The following is a 26,123-nucleotide window of genomic DNA, read 5'->3' on the forward strand; positions in this document are numbered from 1 at the left end:
CACACACACTAATACAAACACAGACATAACATACAAGCACTTATGCCTATATGTAGACCAGACAAACCCCCAAACATGCAAATACCCCAATTTCAAACCTTCCCCACCCTATGCATACTAAACATCTCACGCCCCCCAAAACCACACAAGCATATGTCCACAGCCAGCTACCATGTTGATTCAGCAGAACTTAACACACTCACAACAAAAATCACTTAATTATTTCCACAAGCGGAACACTGGGTTTTCAACCTCTTGTTGACACTCCCTGCAGTCCCGCCTCTGTGTCTGTCGAAGGGATCATTACTCTGACTTCAAGCTGGACCAACAGAGGTGGGAGGAAAGGGAAGACCTTTAACTGAAATGCTGAATTGCTTCCAAAAGGCCCAGTGAATAAGTGTGCCTGAAATCTAGCAAAGTCAAGCAGATGGTGAGCAGAGAAGGATCAGGACCTGATAATTTAACTACTGGCCTGTTCCAGATGGGGGACCCAAATGCGGTGGGGAACCTATGGGGAATCCCAGCTTGCTGGCCCTCTCCCAACTCAGGAGCCTAAGGTAGACACATGAGCCCATGCCTTGGTCCTCCAAGGATGGTATGACCACATATACCCATGCAGAAAGGCCAGAGGCATGGAATCTATTCAGTAGGGTGAATGAAAAAAGATCCCATCAGAGTCTTCAAACCTAGGAAGAAAGCAATGAGACATCACTAATTCAGAATTTGTGATGATTCCAATAGGGCCCAGGGAAAAGCTTACCTTACCTTCATTCTGCTTATGTAGACAGTTTTACTTAACAAGAGTTCCAACAATCTACTTAAGAGAAAAACTATTTTTGAAGGCCTTCCCAGGACTGTAGAAGCATTCATCAAACTACAGACACTAATCTTAGTTATCTTAAATTCAATTTTAAAAATATTTTGGGGGAGCCTACTATGTGCCAAAATCAACCACTTTCTAGTTACTGTGTGCATTTTCATACACAAAATCACATTACTTTTCAAATATTTTATATTTTGAACTTGCTGCTAATTCAATCTGATTTCCCCATGCCTCAGTGAATGCGAGAGAGGTGTTAAAGACGCTGGGTTGGTTAAAAGGCTTCACTGAGCATCCTCGGGGGACTTGTACCCAGCAGTGAGCACTACACCAAGTCTCAAGCACTGTTTTGACCCAGGCTGGTGGTGGGAAGGGACAGGGACAGTGACAGGACCAATTGGGGTAGGAAGGCATTAAGTTAGACCTCAGTGAGAACTTTCTGTCCTGTAGATTTCCAAGGAAAGCTGAGAATTTCCCTCTGGGAAGAGATGAACCTTTTCTCTCTGGATGGGAAAACAGGTCCCTCACGGACCAGGGAAAAGACCTCTCGGGAAGAAGGGAATATGGCAGGGTGGAAGCCGAGGCAGGGAGGGCTGGTTGGAGGGGGCTGGGGCCTCCTTCTCCCTGATGAGGTCCTGGAGTTTGCCAGACAAGTTTCACCCTGGGCTGTCCCCGCTGCAGTGTGCATCGAGGGAGGAGGGGTGCACCCCCGAGGAGACCACAGGAATGCCAAGCAGGGGAAAGGCGCCCGGAGCCAAGGGCTCCGGCAACGAGGATCCAATATCGGCGGGTGACTCCAGCCCCCGTAACAGGAGAGACCGTAAAGTATGTGCTCTGCTTCCCAACCAGCAAACACAGCAAATAACCAATTACTCCAAATAGCTAACAGATTTCGGCTCTGATTTCCCTCCCCTTGCCTCCCCTGTGCCTTCACTTGTCATTTGATGGGCGATTTGTATTTGCTCTGAGAAAATGAGAGAAGGAATGACTCACAAAGGAAGGTCCAGATTACACGCAGTGACAGGCATCAAACCTCCCTAATCAGAACTAATGGGAGTGGGGGGAGGCCAGGCTGCCCTGGCAACACATCTGAACCAGAGATATTTTTAAAGAAGTACAGTTTTGTTACTTTCAAGCACATACAGTAATTCCTGCTAAAGCAATATTGCCAAATACATGTCCTTAGGAAACCTACTTCAAGGAGAAGATGAGTATCCTCCTAATTAGCACATGTGATAGAGACAAAAGTACAGGCAAAACCATAAATGCTGTTAAAATTAAAATACTCCCCCTCAAACTCTCGAGTTCAGAGGTGCAACCAGGAAGATCGGAGACAAGCCGCCTCGGATGCCTTCTGGAAACGCTTCCTCACTTGGGAGCCCCACCCTGTAATTGATTCCTTTGCTCAGAAAACCTTCGCTTCAAAGTCTGAGGATAAATTCTTGTCAGTACTCATGAGCTGCAATGAGGCATTTCCCCCCAAACCTGGAAATAAGGGAAACAGGGCTGTCCTCAGAGAATCAGACCATGAAAGGAATGCGCAGTGGCTAAGAGCAAGGAGAGGTGAAATCTCCCCCAAGGGGAAGAGCAGCTCCTACACTAAGCCTTAATTGGTGCATTGTGTTAATATATCTAGAGAAAGAATATGTCAGTGAAAAACAGGAACCGCTCAGATTTGGAAATACAGGAGAAAAGGAGTAAGAGTTAACTGTTGACAGTTGTTCACACCAGCATCACCAGGGGAGAGGGACTTAGGGACTAATGCAGTCCCTGCCTTTGGACATGGATCTATCAGCCCATCTTGGACAGCTGCCACTAAACGTCAAATCACAGAACTCCCTCTCTTCATTCTGATTCTTCACTCATCTCCAATCACAATTTGGCTCCCCAAATGCTGAACCCAGAGACAGACCACGGGCTGAACGAAGGTCACATCCCTCAGGCAGAAGTACTGCTCACTGTAAACTCATAAACTAGCAACCTTGGTTTGGAAATAAGTAATATGCATCCAGCCCTAAGAAAACTGACCCATCAGGGGTCTGAAGTCACAAGGTTGCAGGTCCACGCAGCCAAGGCTGAAGAAACTTCCCTTAGGGAACACCCCTGCCTAGCGGCCTGTTGGGAGAGAGTCAGCCCTCCTTTACTTAAGAAACTCCTACACGGAGTCCTCAGGCAAGGGCTGCGGCCCTGATCTGGCCGGCTAACACCTGACTGCCACAAGAAACAGGAAATAAACTCTTCAGCCTGGGAAAAGAGCCTCTGATCCTACTTTCCTTCTTACTTTTGCCACCCTGCTGGATACCTACCCGGCAAGGCAAAATTCCAGCCACCTTAGACTGTTTCCTATCTGAGTTTGAGACTAAAAGGGGGCCCATGCACTAATGGACAGAGCCATCTGAGCTCCCAGTACTTGACAAGCAAGGACTTCCCTCTGTAAAGACAGACAGGAAGAAGAGATCAAGCTTCAAAAGAAGGGGAGCAAGATGAGGCCTAAGACAAGTGTTACGTTAAAGAGTTGAGCAGAAAAAGAAGAAAACAAATGATTAATTTATGCTCATAGGGAGTCTGAAGAGGATGCCACAAACAAGAAGTTAGAGCATGCAGTCCTGAAGGAAATACAACCTGCCTGAAGACAAACATGACTGTCAAATTTACAACTATAATAAAGACTGATTTCTAGCAACGTCAGAGGACAAATCAGAGGAGCTGACAAACTCTCCAAGTAAGAACACCTAAACTAACAGAGAAGATAGCTGTAAAAGCCTTTTTTAATGCATGACTGAGCTGATGTGACTATAAAGAAAATCTTTGGGGGCAAATGAGAAGCAAAAATCCGGAGATATAAAGAGCCAAGATGCAAACTAACTGTGGGGTCCAAAAAGCCCAAGCCAAACATTTAGTTTTAAGTGAATCTGGGTGTGTAGTGTTTCCAGGCATCTGGTAAAAGTCAACACATATCCTCTCTGAAAGAATGGGACTTTCATCCAGGCCTCAAAGAACTCTCAGATAAAGTTCCAAGGAACATGAGTTCACAATCAAAAATAGTAAGACACATAAGGAACGAGGCACCATGAGCAAGAGTCAGCTAGAAATACCAACTGCAGATCAGACCTATTAGGACGACAGAAAGCAGAACTGTCAGCAATAGGACTTGAAGGAAAAACTGTTTAGAAAAACAAAAGGCATTAACAATATGGCAAGAGAACAAGAGACTTTCAGAGATAAACAAGCAGATTTAGGGGGAAAAAAGAACTTTAGAGATAAAAATACAATACTTAAGACTAGAAACTCGATCCATCAGGTTAAATAGCCATTGGAAACAACTAAAGACTTCATGAACTAGAAAATATATCTTCAGAAATTAGCCAGGCTGCAACACCAAGAAACAAGAAATACGAAAGAAAGTTTAACTGACATGGAGAATAGAGAAGGTGCATCGTAGGTCTCATCAGAATTCCAGAAGGAAATGATAGAGATGATGGACAACATGTAATATTCGAAGAGATAATGGTTGAGGACTATCCAGAACTAATTAATAAAAGAAAAGGTCCTCAGATTTAGGAAAACAACAGCACAATGGAAGCCAGAAGACAGTGAAATCATATCTTCAAATTACTGTCCGAAAATAAGTGTCAGTGAAACTAGTATTTCCAAAATAAGGGTGAAATGAAAATATTTTCAAACAATAATTAAAAAGTGAGAAAGTTTACAATGAACTGGTCCTAATTATAGGAATTGCTATAGGTTCCCCTTCAGGAAGAAGGAAGATGACCCCAGGAGAAAGAAGAACGATATACAAAAAGAAATCGCAGCTGTGGATATAGCTAAAAGAAAAAGTGATCACTTAAAAAATAATATTGCTTTTAAAATGTAGTTTATAAAGGTAGAACCAAAATGCAGAACAAAAGCTTGCAAATTGGTGGGTCATTGGAATTAAAGCATTCTACGTTTCTTGTAATATTCTGAAGGAGGCTATAATACCAATTAAATGTAGACTGCTAAGTTGAATATGTGTGTTAAAGCTTCTATACTAATCACTAAAGGAATAGAAACAATGTATAGTTTTGAAACTGAAAAGGGAAGAAGGAATGAAAAGGGGGAGGGGAGGTGGATCTCTTAATCCAAAATGGAAAAAATGAGAAAATAAAAAAGGCAGGACTGGGGCCCGCCTGGTGGTGCTGTGATTAAGTTCGCACGTTCCACTTCTCGGCAGCCCGGGGTTTGCCAGTTCGGATGCCGGGTGCAGACATGGCACCGCTTGGCAAAAGCCATGCTGTGGTAGGCGTCCCACGTATAAAGTAGAGGAAGATGGGCATGGATGTTAGCTCAGGGCCAGGCTTCTTCAGCAAAAACAGGAGGATTGGCAGTAGTTAGCTCAGGGCTAATCTTCCTCAAAAAAGAATTAAAAAGGGCAGGACTAATAGAGACACAAAATAAGATGGCAGAAATAAATCCAAATGTATCAGTAAACACAATATATTTGGGTCTCCAATTCTCTAGTTAAGGAAAAACATCGTCAGAATGTATTAAAAAAAAACCCCAGAATCCAGCTATTTGCTATTCACCAGAGAGACACCTAAAACATAAAGTCACAGAAAAGTGGAAAGTAAAAAGATAGAAAAAGATATACTAGGAAAATACTAACCAAAAGACAGCTGGTACACCTATATTAACATGAGATAAAATAGACTTTAAGGTAAAACTCATTGGTAAAGATTTAAAAAGGTAGAAGACTGGGGGTTCACCACATATTGTTAAAAGATTCAATTCTCTAGGAAGAAATAAGAATTCTAAACTTGTTCATGCCTAATAACACACCATCAAATATATAAAGGAAAAGAAGGCAGAATCACAAGGAGAAACTGACAAATACCACATTAAAGCAGGATGTTATAACATGCCTCTCTCAGAAACTGATGACCACACACATAAAAAAATCAGAAGAAAAACAGATTTGAATAACACAGTTAACAAGTCTCATCTAAATGGACAGGTTATATGTAAAACACATTTGGAGAATACACATTCTTTTCAAGCACACACAGGACAGTACAAATATTGACCTTGTACTAGGCCATAAAGCAAGTATGAAGTCATTTCTAAGAAACATCACACACAGACCACATTCTCTGCATCACAGTACGGTTAAGCTAGAAACCAGTAACAGAAAGATAACTTAAAACATGTTAGGAACTTCTAAAACATATTTTTAAACAATTCAGCTGTCAAAAAGAAACATAACAGACATCAGAAAATACTCAGAACTGGAAAATAACAAAAATACCACTTATCAAAACCTGTGGGATGCATAAAGCAGTACTTAGAGGGAATTTTATAGCCTTCAATGTTTACAATAGAAAAGAGGAAAGTTTGAAACTTGATTAACTAAGCATGGCACTTAAGAGGTAAAAAATATAATAATCCCCCCAAAAATAGAAGGAAGAAAATAATAAAGAAATTAATAAACTAGAAAACAAGGAAATAATAGAAGATCAACAGAGCTAAAAATTGGTTCTTTGAAAAGACTAAAAAAAAATCTGACAAATTCTGGCAAGAATAATAAAATATAGCCTTAGGAAAGAAAGGTCACGTAACTAGATAGAGGAGAAAATTTTTTGAAAAAGTAAGAAGATATTATGAAAAATGTGCCAATAACTTTTAGGAAGAAATGGATAAATTCCTATAAAACATAAATCACTAAAAGTGACTCACCTAGAAACAGAAAATCTCAAAAGTCTTTTAAACATTTTTAAAAATTGCATCAGCAGTTTCAAATATCCCCAAGAAGAATACTAAGTCTAGACAGTTTAGGGGTTTTTTGAGGAAGATTAGCCCTGAGCTAACAACTCCTGCCAATCCTCCTCTTTTTTTTTTTTTTTTTTTTTTGCTGATGAAGACTGGCCCAGAGCTAACATCCATGCCCATCTTCCTCTACTTTATATGTGGGACACCTACCACAGCATGGCTTGCCAAGCGGTGCCATGTCCACACCCAGGATCCAAACCAGCGAACACTGGGCCTCCGAAGAGGAACGTGCACACTTGACTGCTGTACCACTGGGCTGGCCCCTAGACAATTTGATAAATGAATCTACCAAACATTCAGACAACAGATAATGTCAATCTTTTGTCACTCATTTAGGGACTAGAAAAAGAGTAGATACGCCCAAGTCATTTTACAAGATTAGTATTATCTAGATACCAAAACATGAAAAGAACAGTATCAGAAAAAGAAACTTCAGGTCACGATCACTCATAAAAACTGATAAAAAAAAAAATTCCTAAATCAAACTTTGCAAATTGAATCCCGCAATGCAGGAAAAGATAATGTATCATGACCAGGACAGGTTGTTTCAGAAATTCAAAGTTATTTCAGCATTTAAAAAAAAAATCTATTAGTATATTTCACCACATTAACAGATTAAAGGAGGCAAATCATATGATTACCTCAACACACGTAAAGAATATTCAATAAAATTTAACATCATTCATGATAAAAACTCTTAGCTGACTAGTAATGGTTCACCTGATAAATTTCATACTCAGTGGTGAAACATAAAAATAGTCACTTTTAAAAGCAGATAAGAATACCCTCTATTATCAGTTACATAGACTATTAAACTGAAGGGCCCAGCAAGTGCAATAAGACAAGAAAAGGAAATAATAAAAATGAAAGAGAAATAACAAGTAAACAGAAGAATGAAAACCATGAGTAACCACAAATCATATGACTGACCACACAGAAAACCAGAAGAATCCTCAAATGAATAGAATTAATAAGCGTTTAGCAAGGTTTCTGGAGATTAGATCAGCATATGAGAATGAATTTCCTTCATAATTCAGCAAAAAATAATTATAAAATGTACCTTTAAAAATCCAAGTAAAATTAACAATAAACATAAAATAGCTAGAACTAACTCTAATAAAAGGCCAGCCCCACTGGCCTAGTAGTTAAGATTCAGCGCTCTCACTGCCACGCCTGCACAGGTTCGTTTCCCAGTCAGGGAACCATGCCACCCCTCTGTTGTCTGTCACACTGTGGCGGCTGTGTGTTGCTATGATGCTGAAAACTATGCCACCAGTATTTCAAATACCAACAGGGTCACCCATGGTAGACAGGTTTCAGTGGCGCTTACAGACTAAGACAGACTAGGAAGAAGGACGCGGCCTTCTGAAAAAATTGGCCACGAAAACCCTATGAATAGCAGCAGAGCATTGTCTGATAGAGTGCCAGAAGGCGAGATGTTGGCTCAGAAAGACCAGGCAGGGTTCCACTCTGCTGAACAGAGTTGCTAGGAGTCATAACCAACTCAACAACAGTAACAACAAAAAATCTACTAAAAGGTACAACAGACTTTTTTGGAGAAAATTATGAAATTTTATTGAAAGACATTAAAGAAGAACTAAATAAATAGGGACACATATCATGTTCATAGTTAAAGGATATTATTATAAAAATGACAGTTCTCCCTAAATTGATCCAGAAATTCACTGTACCTCAATCACAAATCACAACAGTTTTTTAAGAAGTTGATAATCTGATTCTAAAACCGAAGTGAAAAAGCAAAGGACAAGAAAGGAAAAGCAAATGACACTCCTGAAAATGAAAAAGGTGGTATATGTCCTTTACCAGATACCAAGACCTATTATAAAGCTATAATAAATAAGACAGTGGAGTATTAGTACCGGGAACAGCAAACAGACCAATGGAGCAGAATACAGAGCCCACAAATAGACCCACATTTAATGGAAACCTGACATATGACAACTATCACTATAGATCAATGAGAAAGGATAGGCCATTCTATGATTATATGAATTCATTGATTATCTATATGGGAAAAATAAAAAGAAATCTACTCTCTATCTCACACTTCACACACACATACACACACAAATCAATTCCAGATGGAATAAGGACTTAAGTACAAAAAGCAAAACTTTACAATTTTGAGAAGAAAATGTAGACAAATATCTCCTTTAAAGAATTTTTAAACAATAGAGAGATATGAATTGATAGCCCAAGATCCCCAAAATATGTATAATAGGAATTTCAGAGGAAGAGGGCTGAGAAATGACTTGGGTCTACAAATTAAAGAAACTAACCTAATAATTTTTAAAGAGCTAATTCTTTGGATGAAAAACAACAATAAAATAGATGAAATGCTATTAAGCCTAATAAAGAAAAAAAGAGAAATAATACAGATCTATAAAATTAGGAATGAGGATGAAAACAGAACAGATACAGCAGCATTTTCTTTGATTGTAGTAATAGGTATAAATCCATATAAGGTAATAGGCAATAACTGGGGACAACCAAGCCACTGAATTAACTGAAGAAGTAGAAAGTGATCAAAGAATTCTCTCCAAAAACGGTGCTAGGCCCAGTTTTACAAAGGAGTAAAGGGCATACACATCTTATAAAATTTTATAAGATATGCATTTGCGAAAATCTTTTATAATTCAAAACTCACATAATATAACATCATTTTCAAGAAAAGATGATGGATATCCTGTTTACCAGCTAAACCATAAATACAATTCACCTGGCCACCACCCTTTAAGTTACATGACTGTTAAGCATTTTTTTAATTTAGGTTGATTCATATTATTACACATTTTGTACATAAAGCAAGACTATTAAGATGTTTATATCATGTAATTTCCAACTTGCATAACTCAAATTCATAAAGAGTGGCTCTAGTGTATTTTCAAACCTTTAAGAAATAATCATTCTCATGCCAGATTCTGTTCAAGAGCACAGAAAATGATAGTACGCCTCAAAAAATATTTTATGAAACTATTATAACCCTGATATCAAAGTCTAACAAAGACTATCTAAAAGTAATACTTATTAATAGAGGTGCAAAAATCCTAAATAAGTAATAAATCTAACTAAATAATATATCCTAAAAGTTCTCCTTAGAAACCTCCCCTTAACCAGGGTTTACAAACGCCATCCTTCTCTCTGCTAACAATGAGACTAAGGTTGCGAGGCAGCTGAAAGCCCGCAGCTAGCCTAGGATGTCCCCTACAGCTCCCAGCAAAGGAACTGCATGTTTCCAGGAGTCAGCTGCTGGGTCCAAAATCTGTTTATGCCAGTTATACTAATGTGGTAATTAGATCAATAAGTAAATATTACAAAAATGTATAAAATTTGAATTTAAAAAGAAAGGGCATTTTACCTACGAAAACAAATTTAATGCTATTGATTTTTTTTTAATGATGAAAATTAAGTATGAATGAATCACGAAAATGGTGTGGGGGAGGGGACCTTAAACTTTAAAAGGACTCCACATTCAGATTCTTTTGCAGGTCTCATTAAGACCTCATCAAACTTGAATAAACCTAAAGGGAAGATCACAGATAATGCATTTTGGATGTGGTTTATACCAGAAGGATGACATGACATTCAAACAGCAGATTCAAATTTCAAGAGGCCTTGGTATATGTCAGATGAGTGGCAAATGAAGATACATGGATATGGTTGGAAATAAAATGCTTATAGTGTGTGTGCATGACTTTTTATGAGTCTCTATTTAATCAACTTTTTCAATTAGCCAACCACCTGTCTGGATTGATTGGATAAGAGAACCTCAATTGTCGTAAACCACGATACCATGACGAATTGACTGACTTGGGTTTACCTCAGGAATGCAGGACAATTATACATTATGTTAGCAGGACAATGGAAACAAAATGATCATCTTGATAAATGCCAAATGGCACTGGATAAAATTAAACTCCCATACCTAATTTTTAGTCTATGAATAAACTAATAATAAAGGACACAACATTGACAAAATCAAGAATATCTATCTGAAACTACCAATTATTATCGTAATTAATGGGAAAATGGTAAAGGCCTTCTTGGGAGAATCAGAGACTAAATAAGTTTGCTCAGTTGCATCTCAATTATCAAATGTTATTCTGGAAAAAAGAATAAGGTGTAACTATTAGAAAGAAAGTGACATATTTATTATTGTTTGAAGAAAACAAACTTACGTACCTGGAAAACCCAACAGAATGAGTTACCAACTGTCAGAACCAATAAAGGAGCTTTATAAGGAGTCTGCTTCAAAGTAAATATACAAAAATATTGTTTTCTTATATTCTAGCAATAACTAGTTAGACAAAGTCATAAGAAAAAAAGATATTCCATTTAAATAGCAGCAAAGGCTATAAAATGCCTAGGAATAAATTTAACAAGAAATGGGCTGGACCTATATAAAGTAAACTAAAAGTAACTCCTCTAAGGAACATAAAATAAGATAATAGTTAAAATTTAAAAATTAAATGTCCAATGATAGATAGTAGTTGAAACTTTATAAATGTCCATATAATGGAATAATATGTAGCCATATTTTTTAAAGAATATAAAGATATGGGAAAACATTCACAATGTACTTTTAAGTAAAAGAAGGTGCAGATTATAAAAAAGTACAATATGATTCCAATTTTGTAAAAAAAAAAAGTCTGCACATGTGCATAAAAGATATCTAAAACTGTAGGCACATCAAAATCTTAACAGTGCTTATCCCTAACTGGTAAGAATACAGGTGGTTTTAACTTTCTGCCTTATGCTTTTTTGTGTTTTCTGTATTTTCTACAATGGATAAATCAGAAAAATTTAAAATATAGATTTCTTCCTCCTAGAAGCTCCTCAAACAGCCAATACAGCAATGCCTCCCCTTGGCATCAGGAATGGAATTCAACTCTTGGCAGGTCCTATCTCTTATGCCTCCCCTTTAGCTCAGGGGCTCCCCTTGACCCTCAGCATAGGACTTCATGAGTACATGTTGAAGGCTAGATGCCAAAGCCATCTTCCTGGAGGGATCCACGACCCGTAAAGATGACACCCAGGAAATCAGCCCAGGCGGACAGTAGGAACCCTACTGGACCTGCAGGAGAGCACCGTGGACCCCGGCAGACCTCTCAGAATCTGCTGGGGACAGCCAGGTTTCCTCAGTCACACACTCCCTTCATGCCTCTGGGCAGGGCAAAGAAGGTCAGTCTGCCGTTGCCCACAGAATCTTCTCACGTCCTATGTCCCAGCCGTCAGGGTCTAATCTAGAAACTCCTGTTTCCACTGGCCCATGCAGCCCCAACCAATCCCCACAGTCCTCACGCAGGTAAACAGGATGAAGGTAAATCCCAGGATGCACCAAGAGATAGCTCAGGGATGTCTGTTTCTGGGAATCTTTCCTTAGCTTTCTCCCCATCCCTCCATCCCTGCACTGGGCAGGTAACTTGTCTTCTAGAGCTCAGGAAATACTTCCTTTCTTCCCTTCCCACTCCCCCATCCTCTGTTCCTTTCCTAACTCCCTACCCACCCCCCACCCCCCAGGGAGATCAAGGAGCCCACAAATAGGTAAATAATACATACATGAGGACTGGACGGAGAAGATGCCATGTTAGTGGGGGCCGAGCCCGACAGACCATCTGCAAGCTACAAATTAAACACGTTGGTTAGCAACAGGATTAGAGAAACCACTTCAGGGCAGATGCGACAGCCCTAAAGAAGCAGAGCTCTCCCACCAGGCACCCGCTGCTCTCCCTCCAGGGAGGCTGCAAAAGTTAGGAGGAACATGTACTTTAGGTTGGACAAGCCCAGCTCCAAACTCTGGCTCCATCACTTTACCAGCTGCGTGATCTTGGGCGAGCCCCCTGACCTCTCCGAGTCAGCATCCTCATCTGGAGAACGGGCACAAAGCCCACCTCACAGGGCAACAGTAAGTATGAATGGATGAAGGCCATGCACGCCTACTACAAGGCGAGGCACACGGCAGAGGCTCAGCCAACATCTCTCTCGTGCCCGCTTTCTCACTGCCCTTGGCACCATGGACTCAACACCTCTCTCACATGCCTTCCTGCACGTCACACCTCCCATCTCAGACAAACACCAAGTTCCCCAGCATCCCTGGGGGTTTCTGCTAACAGCTGAGCCGCACCAACACCTGCTTAGGCACAGTTCCTAAGCTAGTGCAGGTTTCTGAGTCTTCTCCCCTCAAGGACAAAAACAGGGCATCATACAGCTTCCCCAAAACCCTATATAAGAGGGGACTTAAGAGTCTTATAGTCCACATGCCACTGCTGTACATCAGAGAGCTTTCTGCATCCTTTTCCAGCATCGGATCTTTGCCTGCAACCTTCCGGTACTGTGAATCAAGACTCTATAGGGTGAATCCCTGGGCTGCAGGGTCCAGCAGGGCCTCAGGGGTTGGGACTGGGGGTCAGGTGACTTTTTCGGAGGCCACTACAATAGGTAGTGATGGGGCTCTGGGTGGATGAGTGCCAGTCTAGGTGGACAAGGCCAAGAGATGCGTCCTCGGCAGAGGGGACAGCAAGTGCAAAGGTGTGGAGGAACAAAGAAGCTCAGCATTCGAGAGAGCAGGCTCAGGGAGGCAGGCTCTGAGGCAGGAGTAAGAGGAGATAAGGCTGGAGGGGTGGCGACCAGCTGGGACCCAGAGCTCCCCGAGGTGCACCCTCTCTTCCTTTGAGCCCGAGCAGGGGGGCTCTGGAGACCCCACAGGAGGCCAAGCCCCAGCGGTCCTCCCCTCCTCAGCAGGAAGAGTCTGGAGACATGGTCACCTGTGGGTCAGGAAGGCTCAGGGAAACACAGGGAGGACAAAGCCTGTGAAGGGAGCATCACTGAGGGGGGCCCTGGCCTCCCCTAAATTAGCTCTGAGGGCTGGTCAGAGCACAAAGCACAGGCAGGAGCGCAGAATGGCCAATAGGCACCCAGCCAGGTGGTGGGCTGGTTCTGGGGGCCTGGCCACGTGTTGGTGGGTGTGGTGCGACCCCTGGAATAGACTGGATGAACTCCACGTGAAGGTCCCCACTGCCCAGAGACAGGCCCAGCCAGGCAGCAGCTCTGCCCCCAGTTCTCATCCTGAACCTCACAGAAGCCTTATTGTTATTTTTAATACAGTTCGTTTTTAGAAAGGTGAGAGGGAAACCGGCAGTTCCCCAGAGCGAGAGGGAGAAAAAAATAAAGCTAAACATAGTGCTCCAAAGATCTGGTCCAGCTTCCGAAATTACACGTTCCCCTTTGGGATTGGGGCATAATTTGCCACTCCGGTTCTGGGAGCACGTTCCCACCTTCACGGCGTCCCAGAGACTATAACCGGAGCAGCCGGCTCAAAATTAGCCCAAGCTGGAGCCGGGGAACAGCCAGCCCCAGCACCCACCCCCCACGGGTGGGGGGAACAGTTCTGCACGCCTTCTGATGCCTCCTCCAGGCTGGCCTGCACTTCCTGTATAACCCCACAGGCCCATCTCACACACACAAACGCACACACACTATCAACACACACACGCAATCCACACACACCGTCCCACTGCCAAGCCTTTGCCCCAGCTCCTTTGCCCACCAGGAAAGCCCTCTTCTCCTCTTCACCATCCTAACCCCACCCAGCCTTCAAGGTCTTTCTCTCACCCACCCCACTAAAGAAGCTTTCCTGATTCTGCAGCCCACGCTGACCTCACAGGGCCAAGAGGGTCCAAGATCTTGGTGCCCCAGCTAATAAAGCATCTTATCACTGTGATGTCACTCTGAGCACCTCATCTGAGATCTCTGCACACCTCTCATCTCCCTCCCAACCACAGTGGAAACTTCCCAAGGTTCTCCTTCTCTTTATGCCTCCTCAACACGCACATATTACCCACCCCCAGAAATTCTCCCTCTCTGCAGACTTAAGAGGAGACCTGCCTCCCCAGGGTGACCTCTTAGAATGACAAGCAAGAGTCACCCTTGACCAGGTGACTCCAAGGCATCTCAGTGCCTAGAAGGGGGTGGGCAGGGGGCACCACCTCTACTTTGAGCTTTGAGATCCCCTAGGAAATGGGAAGAGCATGCTCAGTGCGTGTTCCTGCACACTGCTTCGCTCCCATCTTCATAGTCAGAACACCAAGAACTAGCTTCACGAAAAAGTAGATTAGTAAGCGAAGACCCCAATATTTTTAAAGATAGAAATGGAGTCTGGTTCAGAGTCAGAGACAGATTCAGAGACAGAAAGAGAAGCCCATGGGGAAGGAGGGGATAGAGAAGGAGATGCTGGCAGTGGTTCATTTGGACTGTGTTCTGGGTTGGAAGCAATGTCTATTTGTTCAGTATATTTCTAAATTTTCCAAATTTCATATAATGAACATATATTTATATAATCAGAGAAAAATGAACACATTGCATTTTTAAACAGAGCACTAGATGGAATGAAATACCTCCATGCCCCTCTTTGAGGACATAGCCAGACCTGCCCTCAGAAACTCAAAAGTCAAAGCCATGATCCCTGGAGCATCACCACCTGGGCTAGAAATGCCCTCGGGAGTTTGCACACGCACCTGCTCCCAGCCTCCTCCACCTCTCACACACACTTACGTGCATATACACACACACACACACTCACCCTAACCCCACTCCCAAGATACGGGTCTAAAATCTACACAAAGGACAGCCACGCAGACCAAGAATAGACTGTGGAGTTGAGTTAATACGCACGAGCCTATGTCCTCCCAGCTCCCCCCACCACAGAGAAGAGATCAAGAGGCTAGGCACCCACCCACATGGGACCCTCCTCACCCCCAGAGACAGGTGCCAGCCTGTGAGCCCTGGGAGGCCGAGTGGGCGATCTGCCTTTACACACGTTTTGGATCATCTCTAGAACTGGCCACTCTTGACAGAAACCAAAACCTTTCTAGAAACCTGAAAAACGCTCCACCATGAGTGTCAACCCAAGGACCTGAGCATCAGGAAAGAGTCTGAGGTGACAGTTTCTCATGTATGGCAGGCCAATCCCAGGAACTGGGCAGATGCTGGTGAGAAGGTTAATCAGGAGAGAGAAGGTGCGACTGAGGAAAGAGATGGGAATGACCAAGACAGAAGCCGGAATTGGTAAGAGCATATTTGAAGGTAGGGAGCAGCCCTCATCTGGGTTCACAGGCAGGACCTGGGGAGCACGGCAGCAGGGGCCACATCACTATGAGAATGAAACAGGCTGCCGAGAAACACGAGTTGGACAAACAAGAACCAGATCAAATCCAAATTCTGTCAGACTCCTTGTTCCTCCAACCCCCAGAGGCCAGGGCCCTCCATTCTATCTGCACTGAGGGAGGGGAGAGGGGGTGAGAGCCCAGCCGGAACTATCTAGCAAACCATTTAGAACAGGAACCCACTGCCTCCTGGATCAGCCTCAGAATTCCTGGTCCTCCCAAGTGCCAGGGGATGTACAAGAGAGATGGAGTGAGTGAAAGATTCCCTGGACCAGCCAAATCGGATCAACAGATCTCAGCGAAAAACACAATACAAAAGCCATTTTCCCCAAAGCCCCCATCAGATCCCATCAGGTCAGGGCTTCCTAGAGACCAGGATTGGTCTCCCTCCTGGCCTTGGGGCTCCTAGAGAATAGGGTGTGTCTTCCCCATCAGGCAGGGAGCTCGATGAGGGCAGGGTCCAAGCCTCCTCCATCAGAGCAGGTGGGTCTCACTTCCTCCTTCTCCCTGCCCACCTCTGAGGCCCCATGAGCCCAGCCCCTCCCCATGTGGGTATGGCTCCAAGAGCCTAGATGCCAGCTCCCCACCCTCTGCCTGGCCAGCAGCGCTAGCCAGAGTGGCCACGTGCTCCCACAGAGAGCACAGACCCTGCTCTGGCTCAGACCCCAGCCCCAGTTTACTCATGTTGACTCCAGGAGGACGTCCAGCCTGGGCCTCCTCACCGTCTGCCTCTGGCTATGCTTGTAGCCAGCAGGACCCAAAACAGTCCCTTCCCATCTGAGTCTGTGGACATTTGAGGGCAGCAGACACAGAACAGAAACTCCGCTGAGCAAGCCCTGCGCTTCCCTGCACAGATTCAGATGGCGCGTTCGGGGGTGGAAAACAGGAGCCAGGATTAGGCGCCTGGAGTTTGGAGCTAATTGTCTGCCTAATTCAGCTACAAACACCCACCCAGGCCAGAAGGCACTAGCATTGCATGTAGCTGAATCCTGCATAGAACCATCTGAAATTTCCACTTGTGTTTACCCAGTCAAGAGAAGCTCGTCCGTAGACCCCCTACAGAGAGTAAGCAGGTTATCTATCCATCCATTCATCCATTCATCCATCCATCTGTCCATCCATCCATCTACTTATCCCCCCACCCACCCACCCATACACCCATCCAGGCAGTCTTCATTGAATGCTTTCTCTAAGCCAGGTCCTGTGCTGGGCATTGAGGATCCGAAAAAAGATGCTCCCAATCACTGCCCTGAGCTTACTCTAGGGAAGATGCTGACCTTTGCACACACAAGCAGGACCAGCAGCAAGTGCAGTGACCGAGATACAGGTAGGACTTGCAGGAGAAGGGGAGGGCCCAGGGAAGAATCCTGGGAGGAGGTGACCACACCTAAGTTGAGTCTCAAAGAATGACCAGGAGTAGGCCGGAAGGTGTCCCCAGCAGAAAGGATGGTGGAGCGGAACCCTGGAGAGCCACGGAGCAGGCAGAAATGGAGAGCTCAGGACTCTGAGGACTCTTAGCATCAGTGAAACCATACAGAGAGACCTCTTATCTCAGCAGCAGCAAGACCCCAGGGCTGAACCCCAGAGATGTTCCCTTAGAAGTGGCAGAAAGGTGAAAAAGATGAGTGAGTGAGAAAGAAGCAGAAATCAGCGCTGACTGTCAGAGGAAAGCCCCCGTAAACACATCTCTGGGGACAGCTTTGAGGATCCTGAGTCCAACCCAGCACCCAAGGTTGTTCTCTTGCTCTCATGGCCAATATCTGATTGATGGTTTCAAGAAAACACAACCTCCTGAAGTGCCACCTCCTCCCTGGGTGAATAAACAGGCCATGGGCCTGAGGACACAAGTAATATCTACATAGGGTGGGAGGCTCTGTCTTCGGGCAGCCCAGGAATTCTGGGAGCCTGAGTGCCAGGGATGTGACCAGCATCATGCAAAGCTGAGAACAGAATGCCAATCTGGAACAGAGGGTGACTACCCGGAACAGAGGACCAGTTCAAGGCTGGTGCTCACGGTGAGGACTTTCTCCATCTCCACTGCAGGAAGGACAGGGTGGTCTCAGGCCCACAGGACCCAGAGCCACCCCAGGGCCCAAGGTGGGGAGCACCCTCAGTAAAAGACACCACAGACCTCCTGCCATGCTGCTTGGTGCTGGCATCTGTGTCACCAACCACATAGCAAAGGGATGCCTCTTACCTGCCGCAGGAGTGGATACCCTCGAAATAAGGCCCCTTCCCCTTCCTTTTCCTGGAGGTGGAGGGAATGGAGCAAGAGGGACTACTGGCTTGAACACAGAGCCCTCCTTTTAAGCTGCCTCCAAGGTGCCACCAAGCACAAGCCCATAGGTGAACCCACTCCCAAGGAGGGTCCTGGCCTGCGTAAGGTAATGGGGCTAGAGCACCCCATAGACGGCCCGGTCACTCCCTCCTCTGTCTTCCCTCTCTCTCATTTGCTCCCCCTACCCTGATTTCCCAGGTGATCTCTGGGGGAAGCCCTCAACATGGTCCTCAAGGTCGAAGGGCCATTTTTCTCACATACTTTGGGAAAAATGATTGAGTTTTGCCCAGAAGACCACACACAGCCTCCCCCTAACCTCTCCACCCCTCTCCCAACCAGACTGAAAGATCTTGCGTGGGTCCCTCCGTCTGTACAGCATCCAGCCACCAGGGAGCAGAGGGAGACATCTCAAGGAGGCTGTGCGATACAGTAGGGAGGGGAGAAGGAGTGGGAAGAAATAAGGAAGGGAGGGGACGGGGACAATCGAGGCCAGCTCTTGGCAGGAGCAGGTGGCTCTCCCCGGAGACTCAGCACCCATCCTACCTGCATAGGGATGAGGGGCTCCTTGTCATCAATGTCAATGAGCACATCTTCCCCAGGACTGAGTAAGCTCACATCATCTGTAGGGGACAGGGGTGCGCAGGCCTGAGAGGAGGCTTCCCCAGGGGGCCCGCCCTTCCTCAGCCACAAGACCCAGTCAGGGAACCACGGTACAGAAGCCATCAGTCTCTCCACACTTCTCAATCTATGTCTTTCTCTTCCTCCCACCCAATTCTTCCCTCCCCTGTCTCTGTCTCTCCCATCTTCTTTCACCTTTCCTGTCTCCCCAGTTCTCTCCCTTCATCTCCTCGCATTTCTCTCCTCCCTTCTCATCTCACTGAATCCCTGCATGTCTCTCTCAACTCTTCCCCCCACCGCCTCCCACGTCAGCCCTCGCCTCTCAGCTCCACAGGCATCAGCCACCTGCTCCTAGTGTGCCCAGCCCAGGGCTAGGTGACGCCCTGAGGAAGGTGAGGTTCCCACCCCTCTGGTCTAGCTGAGCAGAAACTGTTCTCACTCAGGTCCCAGGAAGAGGAGGGCCTCAGGTAGCACCTGCACTGGTAAGTCCCATCTGTCCCAACCCTCAGCCCTGGCCCTCCCCATCAACGGCCCCTCCCCGTACCTGGGCCGCCCTGTGGGGACGGACTCTCCTCTGAGTAGGGGTCACACAGGAAGCTCTCCAGGGAGCAGATGGTACACTGGCCCACCACAGGCCGGCGGCCAAACTGGCAGTTATCGATGACCTTGACCACGATGGGGGGACAGTAGAGCTCCTCCCTGGGCAGCATCTGGGCAGAGGGGGACGGAAGCTCTGGGCAGCCACCTGAACCCATCTCTGGGAGGTCTCAGGGGAGGAAGGGGCTCCTTCTTCACAGGGCCGGCCCAAGAAGCAGAGAGTGACTACAAACCCACACATAGCCCCCAACAGCCATAAATCCAAAGTGGTGGTCGGCCAGTGGGGCAGACGCCACGCACCTTTTCTTTCTGCCTCCTGGACGTGGCATGCGGAGGCTGAGTTTTCCCCCGCAGCTTCACCTACCAAACACATCCAGCTCAGCCCGACGTTAAAACAAGTCCACTTTCCCTGAACCCTCGCTGGCAGGGGAGGGGAAGAGGGGAGAAGTTGGCCCAGGACTCAACATTTCTTGCAGACAGTCCCCCCCAAGTGGATACTCAAGAGTTGGCTTACAGACACAGATTCTTCTCCCTACCACCACCCCCCCAGCCCCAAAAGCACTTTGAACACAACTTGAAATAATTTATATGCTCTCCTTCGGTGGCGGCTCGTGCTCAGCCAAGAGGAGGCTCCTGTTGACAGCCACTGGGCCTGGAATTTCTATAGTGCTTTCATCTTGCAGACCATTTTCCTTTCCTCAGACTTGACTTACTCCGGCCACTAGGCCCAGGCAGCCCAGGGAGCTGGAAAGGGCTGGGGGCCTGAGGGCCGTGGCAGTGCGCCCCCTGCGGGGCCCAGGCTGAGGGACAACCAGGTCAGGAAAGGTTTAGAGGAGTCACTGAAGGTCAGAACCCCTGAGGGGGGCTCTGGGGACTGAGACCTGCCCTGGAAGGGAGAACAGACACGGATGGGTCTTGGGGATTTCTGTGGACTTGGGATCTGGGTAGGAAAGAGCAAGCTGGCCCCACTGGTGCTGCTCCCAGGCTTCCACTCTCCCAGTGAGGAGAGCGTGAGTCCTCCCCCCCCCCCCCCCCCCGTTTTCGGAGACAAGTGAGGTGGGAGACATCCCATGACCTCGCCAGGATCCCACAGGGAATCAGAGCAGACCCCTAGGCTGCTTGGGGCCCTGAGAAAATTCCAGGCACATGGACTCTGGAAGGGGACAGGAGGGAGGTCAGGCTCACCACTTCCATGAAGAGGGTGCAGACGTCGAAGTTGGGGTTCTTCTGGAGGTTCCTGATGACACAGGACTGCACCGTCTGGCCCCCGCACTCCACCACGAGGCTGGGGGAGGAGACACTGGCCAGGTGGTAACTCTTCATGTTCCGCAGGCCCCATGCCAGGATCTGGGGACACAGAGTGAGGAGAGTGGCTGGAAAGCCCCAAGGCTCTGGGAAAAGCTGGGCCAGGAAGGGAAAGGGCAAGGCTGCCCCCAGCACCCCGCCCCAGGGCTGGGCTCACCTCGATGGCCGTCCGCTGGAGAGCAGGCTTGATGTTCTGGGGAACCATGTAGATGTTGGCCTCTCTCTGGGGTGGCGGGTAGGGCAGGTCTGTGTCCTCCGACTACAGGGGACGGCAGGGAGAACGAGGACAAACGTGGGAGGAAGACCAAGGCAGAGAGACAAGAAAGGAGGATAGACAGGACAGAAAGAAGGACATGGATGGAGAGACACGGGAACAGAGAGGCAACAACACAGAGGAGGACAAATGGGCAGGCAGAAAGGAGAGAGCCAAGTCAGTTTTTGCACCATCTTCTCCAGGATCACAATTCGAGCACCTTGGCCCAGGGTTCAGGTCACCCTGTTTCAAATGAACCCTAGGTCGCCCCTCCTCCCATAATGCAGGCTCTGAGCACCAACGAGCTGCTCAGGATCTCCCCATCCCTGACACACACCCATGCACACACGCGCACACACACACCCACTCCATCCCGGCACGTCCACTTCAGTCCGTCTCAGACCCAGAGAGGACCCTGCGCCCTCTCGCTGGCTTGGTTCTCCTGCCTCCTGGCTCAGCCTCTCTTGACCTGTCACTCACCCTGGCGTTCCATCTCCACCCCACACCACACCCAGACACCTGCCAGCCCCAAAGCCCCACCTCGTACACCTGTCCACCACGAGGACAGCACACCTGCACTGTGAGGCAGAAGGAGCATCTACAACAGAAGGGGATATAGACGCCCATCATCCACAGGCACCAAGGGACGCTGCTGGGGGGCTCCTTCAGCACCACAGACCAGAGACAAAAGTGTCAACTCTGCCTACGAAGGGTTTGCCAAAAGACGTGGGCAAGAATCCCCAGTGATCACGAAGAGATACAGGGGAAGCAGGTATGGCTGTGGACTAGACAACTAGCAAGGCCAACAGAGGTTAGGAACACAGACTGCTCCACCAGTTATTGTGTTAAATCCGTTATTTCACCTCTCTATATGGCTCGATATTTCATCTATAAAGTGGTTATTAAAAGTTATCAACCTCTAAAGGTTTGTGTGAAGCTTGAAGAAGTCAACGCAGCACTTAGAAGAATGCCTGGTTCATGTAAACTCTTAACAAGACTACCAGCCCACGTGGCACCTTAGTGACAATTAGAGAAATATATCCCTTTCTTAAGACTCCTTACTTCCATGTCAGAAAATTATCATATTTGACTAGTTTATTAGAACCAGACACTTTACTGCCACCTACTGGAAAAATGTTATAACAAATACAAATACATGATGTCTGCACTAGAAATGCACCCCCTTAGACACAGTGTCCTTGCGAAGTACACAACCTGCACGTCCATACAAGGAAGCCTTTACTCCCAGGAAATGTTAACTATAATTAAAAGGGCTGTGTTGGACACTTCACAGAGCTTGCCTCACGTAAGCTCATTTAATAAACAACGGAATCACCAGATTCATTCTCCAAGTGATCTGCTCTGGGTTCCTTTTCAAAGGACGGGCCGTCCATCTACAGATGCGCTTACATAGATGGTGGGAGCAGCTGGAGCATGGAAACACACCAGCTTCCTCCTGCCTCCATGAATCACCTCACAACCAACCCCAGCTGTCACTCCTGCCCCATGACACACTGATGACACTACACTTCGCTGACCTATAGTGGTAAGAAGCTCATCTCTAGACTCAGACAGACCTCAGCTCTAGTCCCAGCCCTGCCGCTTCCTAGCTGTTTGACCTTGAACAAATTACTCAGCCTCTGTGACTCAGTTCCCTCATACGGAGATCCAGGATAACACCCCCCTTACAAAGCTGCTCTGAGAACATAGTGAGAGAACAAATAGAAGGAGCGTCTGGCACACAGGAGGTGCTTAATAAACAGTAGTGACTATAACGATTACTGTGTTGTCAGTGGTGCCACTGTTTTTACCATCAGTGTTGTTGATCTCCTAGGGTGACTTCAGGAGAATTGAGCCATCAGAAGCATCTCTCAGAACAACACTGGCTTCATAATTATCCCTAAGTCACCAGGGCATGAAGAGAAGGAATTTGTCATTTTCCTCTAGACCCACGATCCAGGTGACATGATGTAGGAAGCACCTACACTTTCAGTCTGGCTGAGGGACCAATGCGTCAGGAGGAGGGGTGACGTGCAGGGCCACATGGGGCACAACTCCAACGGGTGCTGAGCACATCACAGTCCTCATGAACAGTCCCTGGAGGGTGGAGGTTGGGCCTGAACAGCCACTACAGTGCCTGGCTGCAATGGGGACACCTGGCTTGGGGTCCATCTTTGGCACTCCAAGGCCACCGGTTACAGTGGTTGTGCGCCAGGGGTTGCCTCTTTAAAGGAAGGGTCTGCTGAAGGCCCTCTCATGGCCTGTTTGTGGCCTGCTCGAAGCTGATGCCCAGCCCAATATAGGCCCAGGGCCAAAAGCCCAAGATGAAAAGGGGCAAAAAGAAGGGATCAGGGAGGAAACCAAGCCAAGCTCTGCGGGGTATGGAGGCAGAAAGTCCACGCCTTTCTCAGTTGGTTGCAGCATTCTCCCAAAATCACCCAGGAAAACTCATTAACATATTTCCCCCAGAACATTCCTCTCCAGACCCCCAAACTCTGGGCAGCATCCCCTTGATTTCTTTTTATCCCTCCTTCCCACGCTCCGTCTTTCCTTCCGGGCTTCCTTGAGCTCCGTGGTGAGGACGTTCCTCTCTATTTGCTGAAGGCCGGGCTCCCGATTTTCAGGAACCTGGTTACAGAGGAGGACAGGGAACAAGAACCCCAAGAAGGCTAGGCTCCAGTACCGTTTGGAGGAGGCCCTGGAGGAAGAAGGCAGGTGCACACAGCTGTGGAGCGCCAGGCCCAGTGGAGGCAGGAGGGAGAGACAAGCAGAGACAGTGGTTAGAGGGACATCCGCGTAGCAGCTTCCTCAGCACGAGGCCACCATTGTCATCCCAAGGCCATCTCCGTCCACCTTGCTGCCCCAGGACATCCTTGCTCCCTGCCATTTCTTTCCACTCCCCAAGATCCCCGCCTCTGCAGCCCCCCTCCACCCAGCTTGCAAGCTGCCCCCACAGCCCTCTGTCCCCCTCCCCATTGTGCACACCACACTGCCCGGACCTGCAGAGTTGACACTGTGCATCTACGCCTAATGCTGTCTGGCTCCCTAACCCGGTCTTATCCATCCTCCCCAATTTCTCACACTCTCTGCTGCATCTTTTCCTTCCCCATTTAAAGGCGCTCTTTCAGATCCATCCCTGCCCTGCTCTCTGTCTCCTCTCTCTCTTCCTGAGGACTGCCTCCATCCACTGCCTCTCCCTCACTTCCACGCGGCCCTCTGCCCCGTGCACTTAGCTCTGCCCCCTGCACCCCCTTCCCAGAAACTTCTCTGGCCAAAGTCAATCATGTGCTTGCAGCTCAACCCAAAGGCCACTCCCAATAATCAATGCATACTGTACTCTGCAGCCAGGGGGATCTTTCTAAGAATGTCACCCTCTTTAAAACACTTCAAAGGTTCCTGCCACTCAGGATGAAGTCCAAACTCCTTGACGTGGCCTCCAAGACCCCTCCTCTTCTAGTTCTTTCTCATTTCTCCAGTCTCATATCTCACTGGATAACCTTCCCTTCCAGGACCCAGACAGTGATGAGCAACCCCCGCCGACATGCTCAACACCCGCCCTCTGAACACTGGCAGGTGGTAGCAAGCACCATGCTCTCTTTACCTTTGAGTCTTGGAGCTTGCTGGGCCCTCTGTTGGAAAGGCTCTTCCACCCACTTTATCCAGCTACCTCCTACTTAGACTTCAGATCTCCATTTGAATCTCCCCTGCTGCCCTGAACTTAAGTTAAGCACCCCATGGCTCCCACAGCAACTTGACTCACTCCCATTGAAAGACATCACCCTGTGCCATTTCTACAAGTCCATCTGTCTGCGTCCCTGGTTAAACCAGCAATTCTGCACACAAGGACCACAGTGGAATGCCCTGTCCAATAAATAAAAGTTTATAAAGGATAACTGAAGGGAGGGAGGGAGGGGTGGCAGAGGGATGAATAGGTAGGTGGATGGGTGGGTAAAGAAACAACTCCAACATACTCTCCTTTCCTTCCCAACACTCCCGTCTGCTCCAACCTGGCGCAGCACGTCAGCATTGCCAGGCAGGGGGGTGGATGTAGACTTAAAGGGCCACCAGGACATCCTGACTCCCCGTCCTATGTGTGACAGAGACTCTGATGATCACAGACCTCAAGGGCAGCCATACAATATAAGCCTAATTAGATGAAGCCACACTTCACCACCCACTTCCTTGCTCACCCTCCCCCCTACCCTGAATGCAGGGCAGACCTGGGCTGCTACACGGATGGGGTCCTACAGGTGTGCAGGGTGTTTACCAAGCCAGCGCCGACCAAAAGGACGAGGACCCAAGGACAAACGAGGCTCTGTCCCCGTCAGAGCAGAATCCACCCTTTGCCCCCTTTAGTCTACCTTTAGTGGCCAGTTCAGCACAGGGAGCCAAGGCCCTGGGCCCTGAGCCCTGAGCGGGGCTTCCTCCCCCAGTCCTAGGGCCACCACACTAGACATTCATTCCCAGGGTAGGGGGGAGTGTTGGCAAGCCCCCCCCCCCCAGCCACCTAGGCCAGTCCTGTCACCAGTAACCCAGAGACCCCTTCTTCACCCAGCAGGGTACAGTCAGGGGACCCTCTGGACATTCAGATCTTGGCTCCGCGGGGAGCTCCAGGCGGGAGCAGCCAGGCGGGCTGGGAGGGCTCCATTGTCTGCCTGCCCCACCCAGCTCATTAGGAACAACATGTTGCTCTAATTACACTTCCCAGGAAAAACAGTGTTTTAAATTAAGGCCTTGAGGGAGGGATAGGGGGATGGGGGACCACTGGGTTTATTTTCCTGATTGCAAAACACCAAATTTTTCCTTCTAGTGGATTTGGGGGTACAGGAGAGGACCTTGTATATATCTCAGACTAAAAGCCATAGCCTGTCACCTGGATTTGGAAACGCAGATGGAGTGACATCTGGTTGGCCCCCTGAGCCCATAGTGAAAACAGCCATGAAGCATGCAGTCCCTCCTATCAGGGCACTGCCAGCTACGGAGCAGGACAGAAGAATCAGAGCCAAGGGTAAGACTGGGAACCATGGCCCCTTAAAACGGTCAGGCCTGCAGGCCCCTGCTCCCTTCCAAAGGGCTCCCAGGTGGGGTCTTCCCCTGCACATGCTCCACATCCTAGGGATCCGCCATCACCTCTTCTGCTGGGTGTGCATGTGTGCACACGCCCTCACGGGTGTGCACACTTGCACACACTCACACATGCATGTGCACACTCTCCAGTTCTCAGGAAATCTAAAATTGCAGTTTCTTTGAACTCATTCCCCTTGG

General features: G+C 47.4%; 1 protein-coding gene across 28 annotated transcripts in view; it reads right to left on the reverse strand.

Annotated features, from left to right (window-relative positions):
* The window catches only part of DYSF (dysferlin), a 210,010-nt gene that overhangs the window by 43,410 nt on the left and 140,477 nt on the right, over positions 1-26,123 (reverse strand). For 9 of the 28 annotated variants that reach the window (XM_023618926.2, XM_023618924.2, XM_023618922.2 and 6 more), the window contains 4 exons: positions 20,763-20,864; positions 20,486-20,647; positions 19,248-19,413; positions 18,629-18,705 (listed from right to left, as the gene is read on the reverse strand). In XM_023618926.2, coding sequence (XP_023474694.1) covers positions 18,629-18,705; positions 19,248-19,413; positions 20,486-20,647; positions 20,763-20,864 — 507 coding nt within the window. Of the gene's footprint in view, positions 1-12,205; positions 12,269-18,628; positions 18,706-19,247; positions 19,414-20,485; positions 20,648-20,762; positions 20,865-23,541; positions 23,584-26,123 lie in introns of all 28 variants that reach the window. The other 19 variants (XM_023618923.2, XM_023618921.2, XM_023618925.2 and 16 more) reach the window with 3 other exon arrangements.

This window comes from Equus caballus, chromosome 15 (genome assembly GCF_041296265.1).
Source record: "Equus caballus isolate H_3958 breed thoroughbred chromosome 15, TB-T2T, whole genome shotgun sequence".
NCBI classification, from domain to species: Eukaryota; Metazoa; Chordata; class Mammalia; order Perissodactyla; family Equidae; genus Equus; species Equus caballus.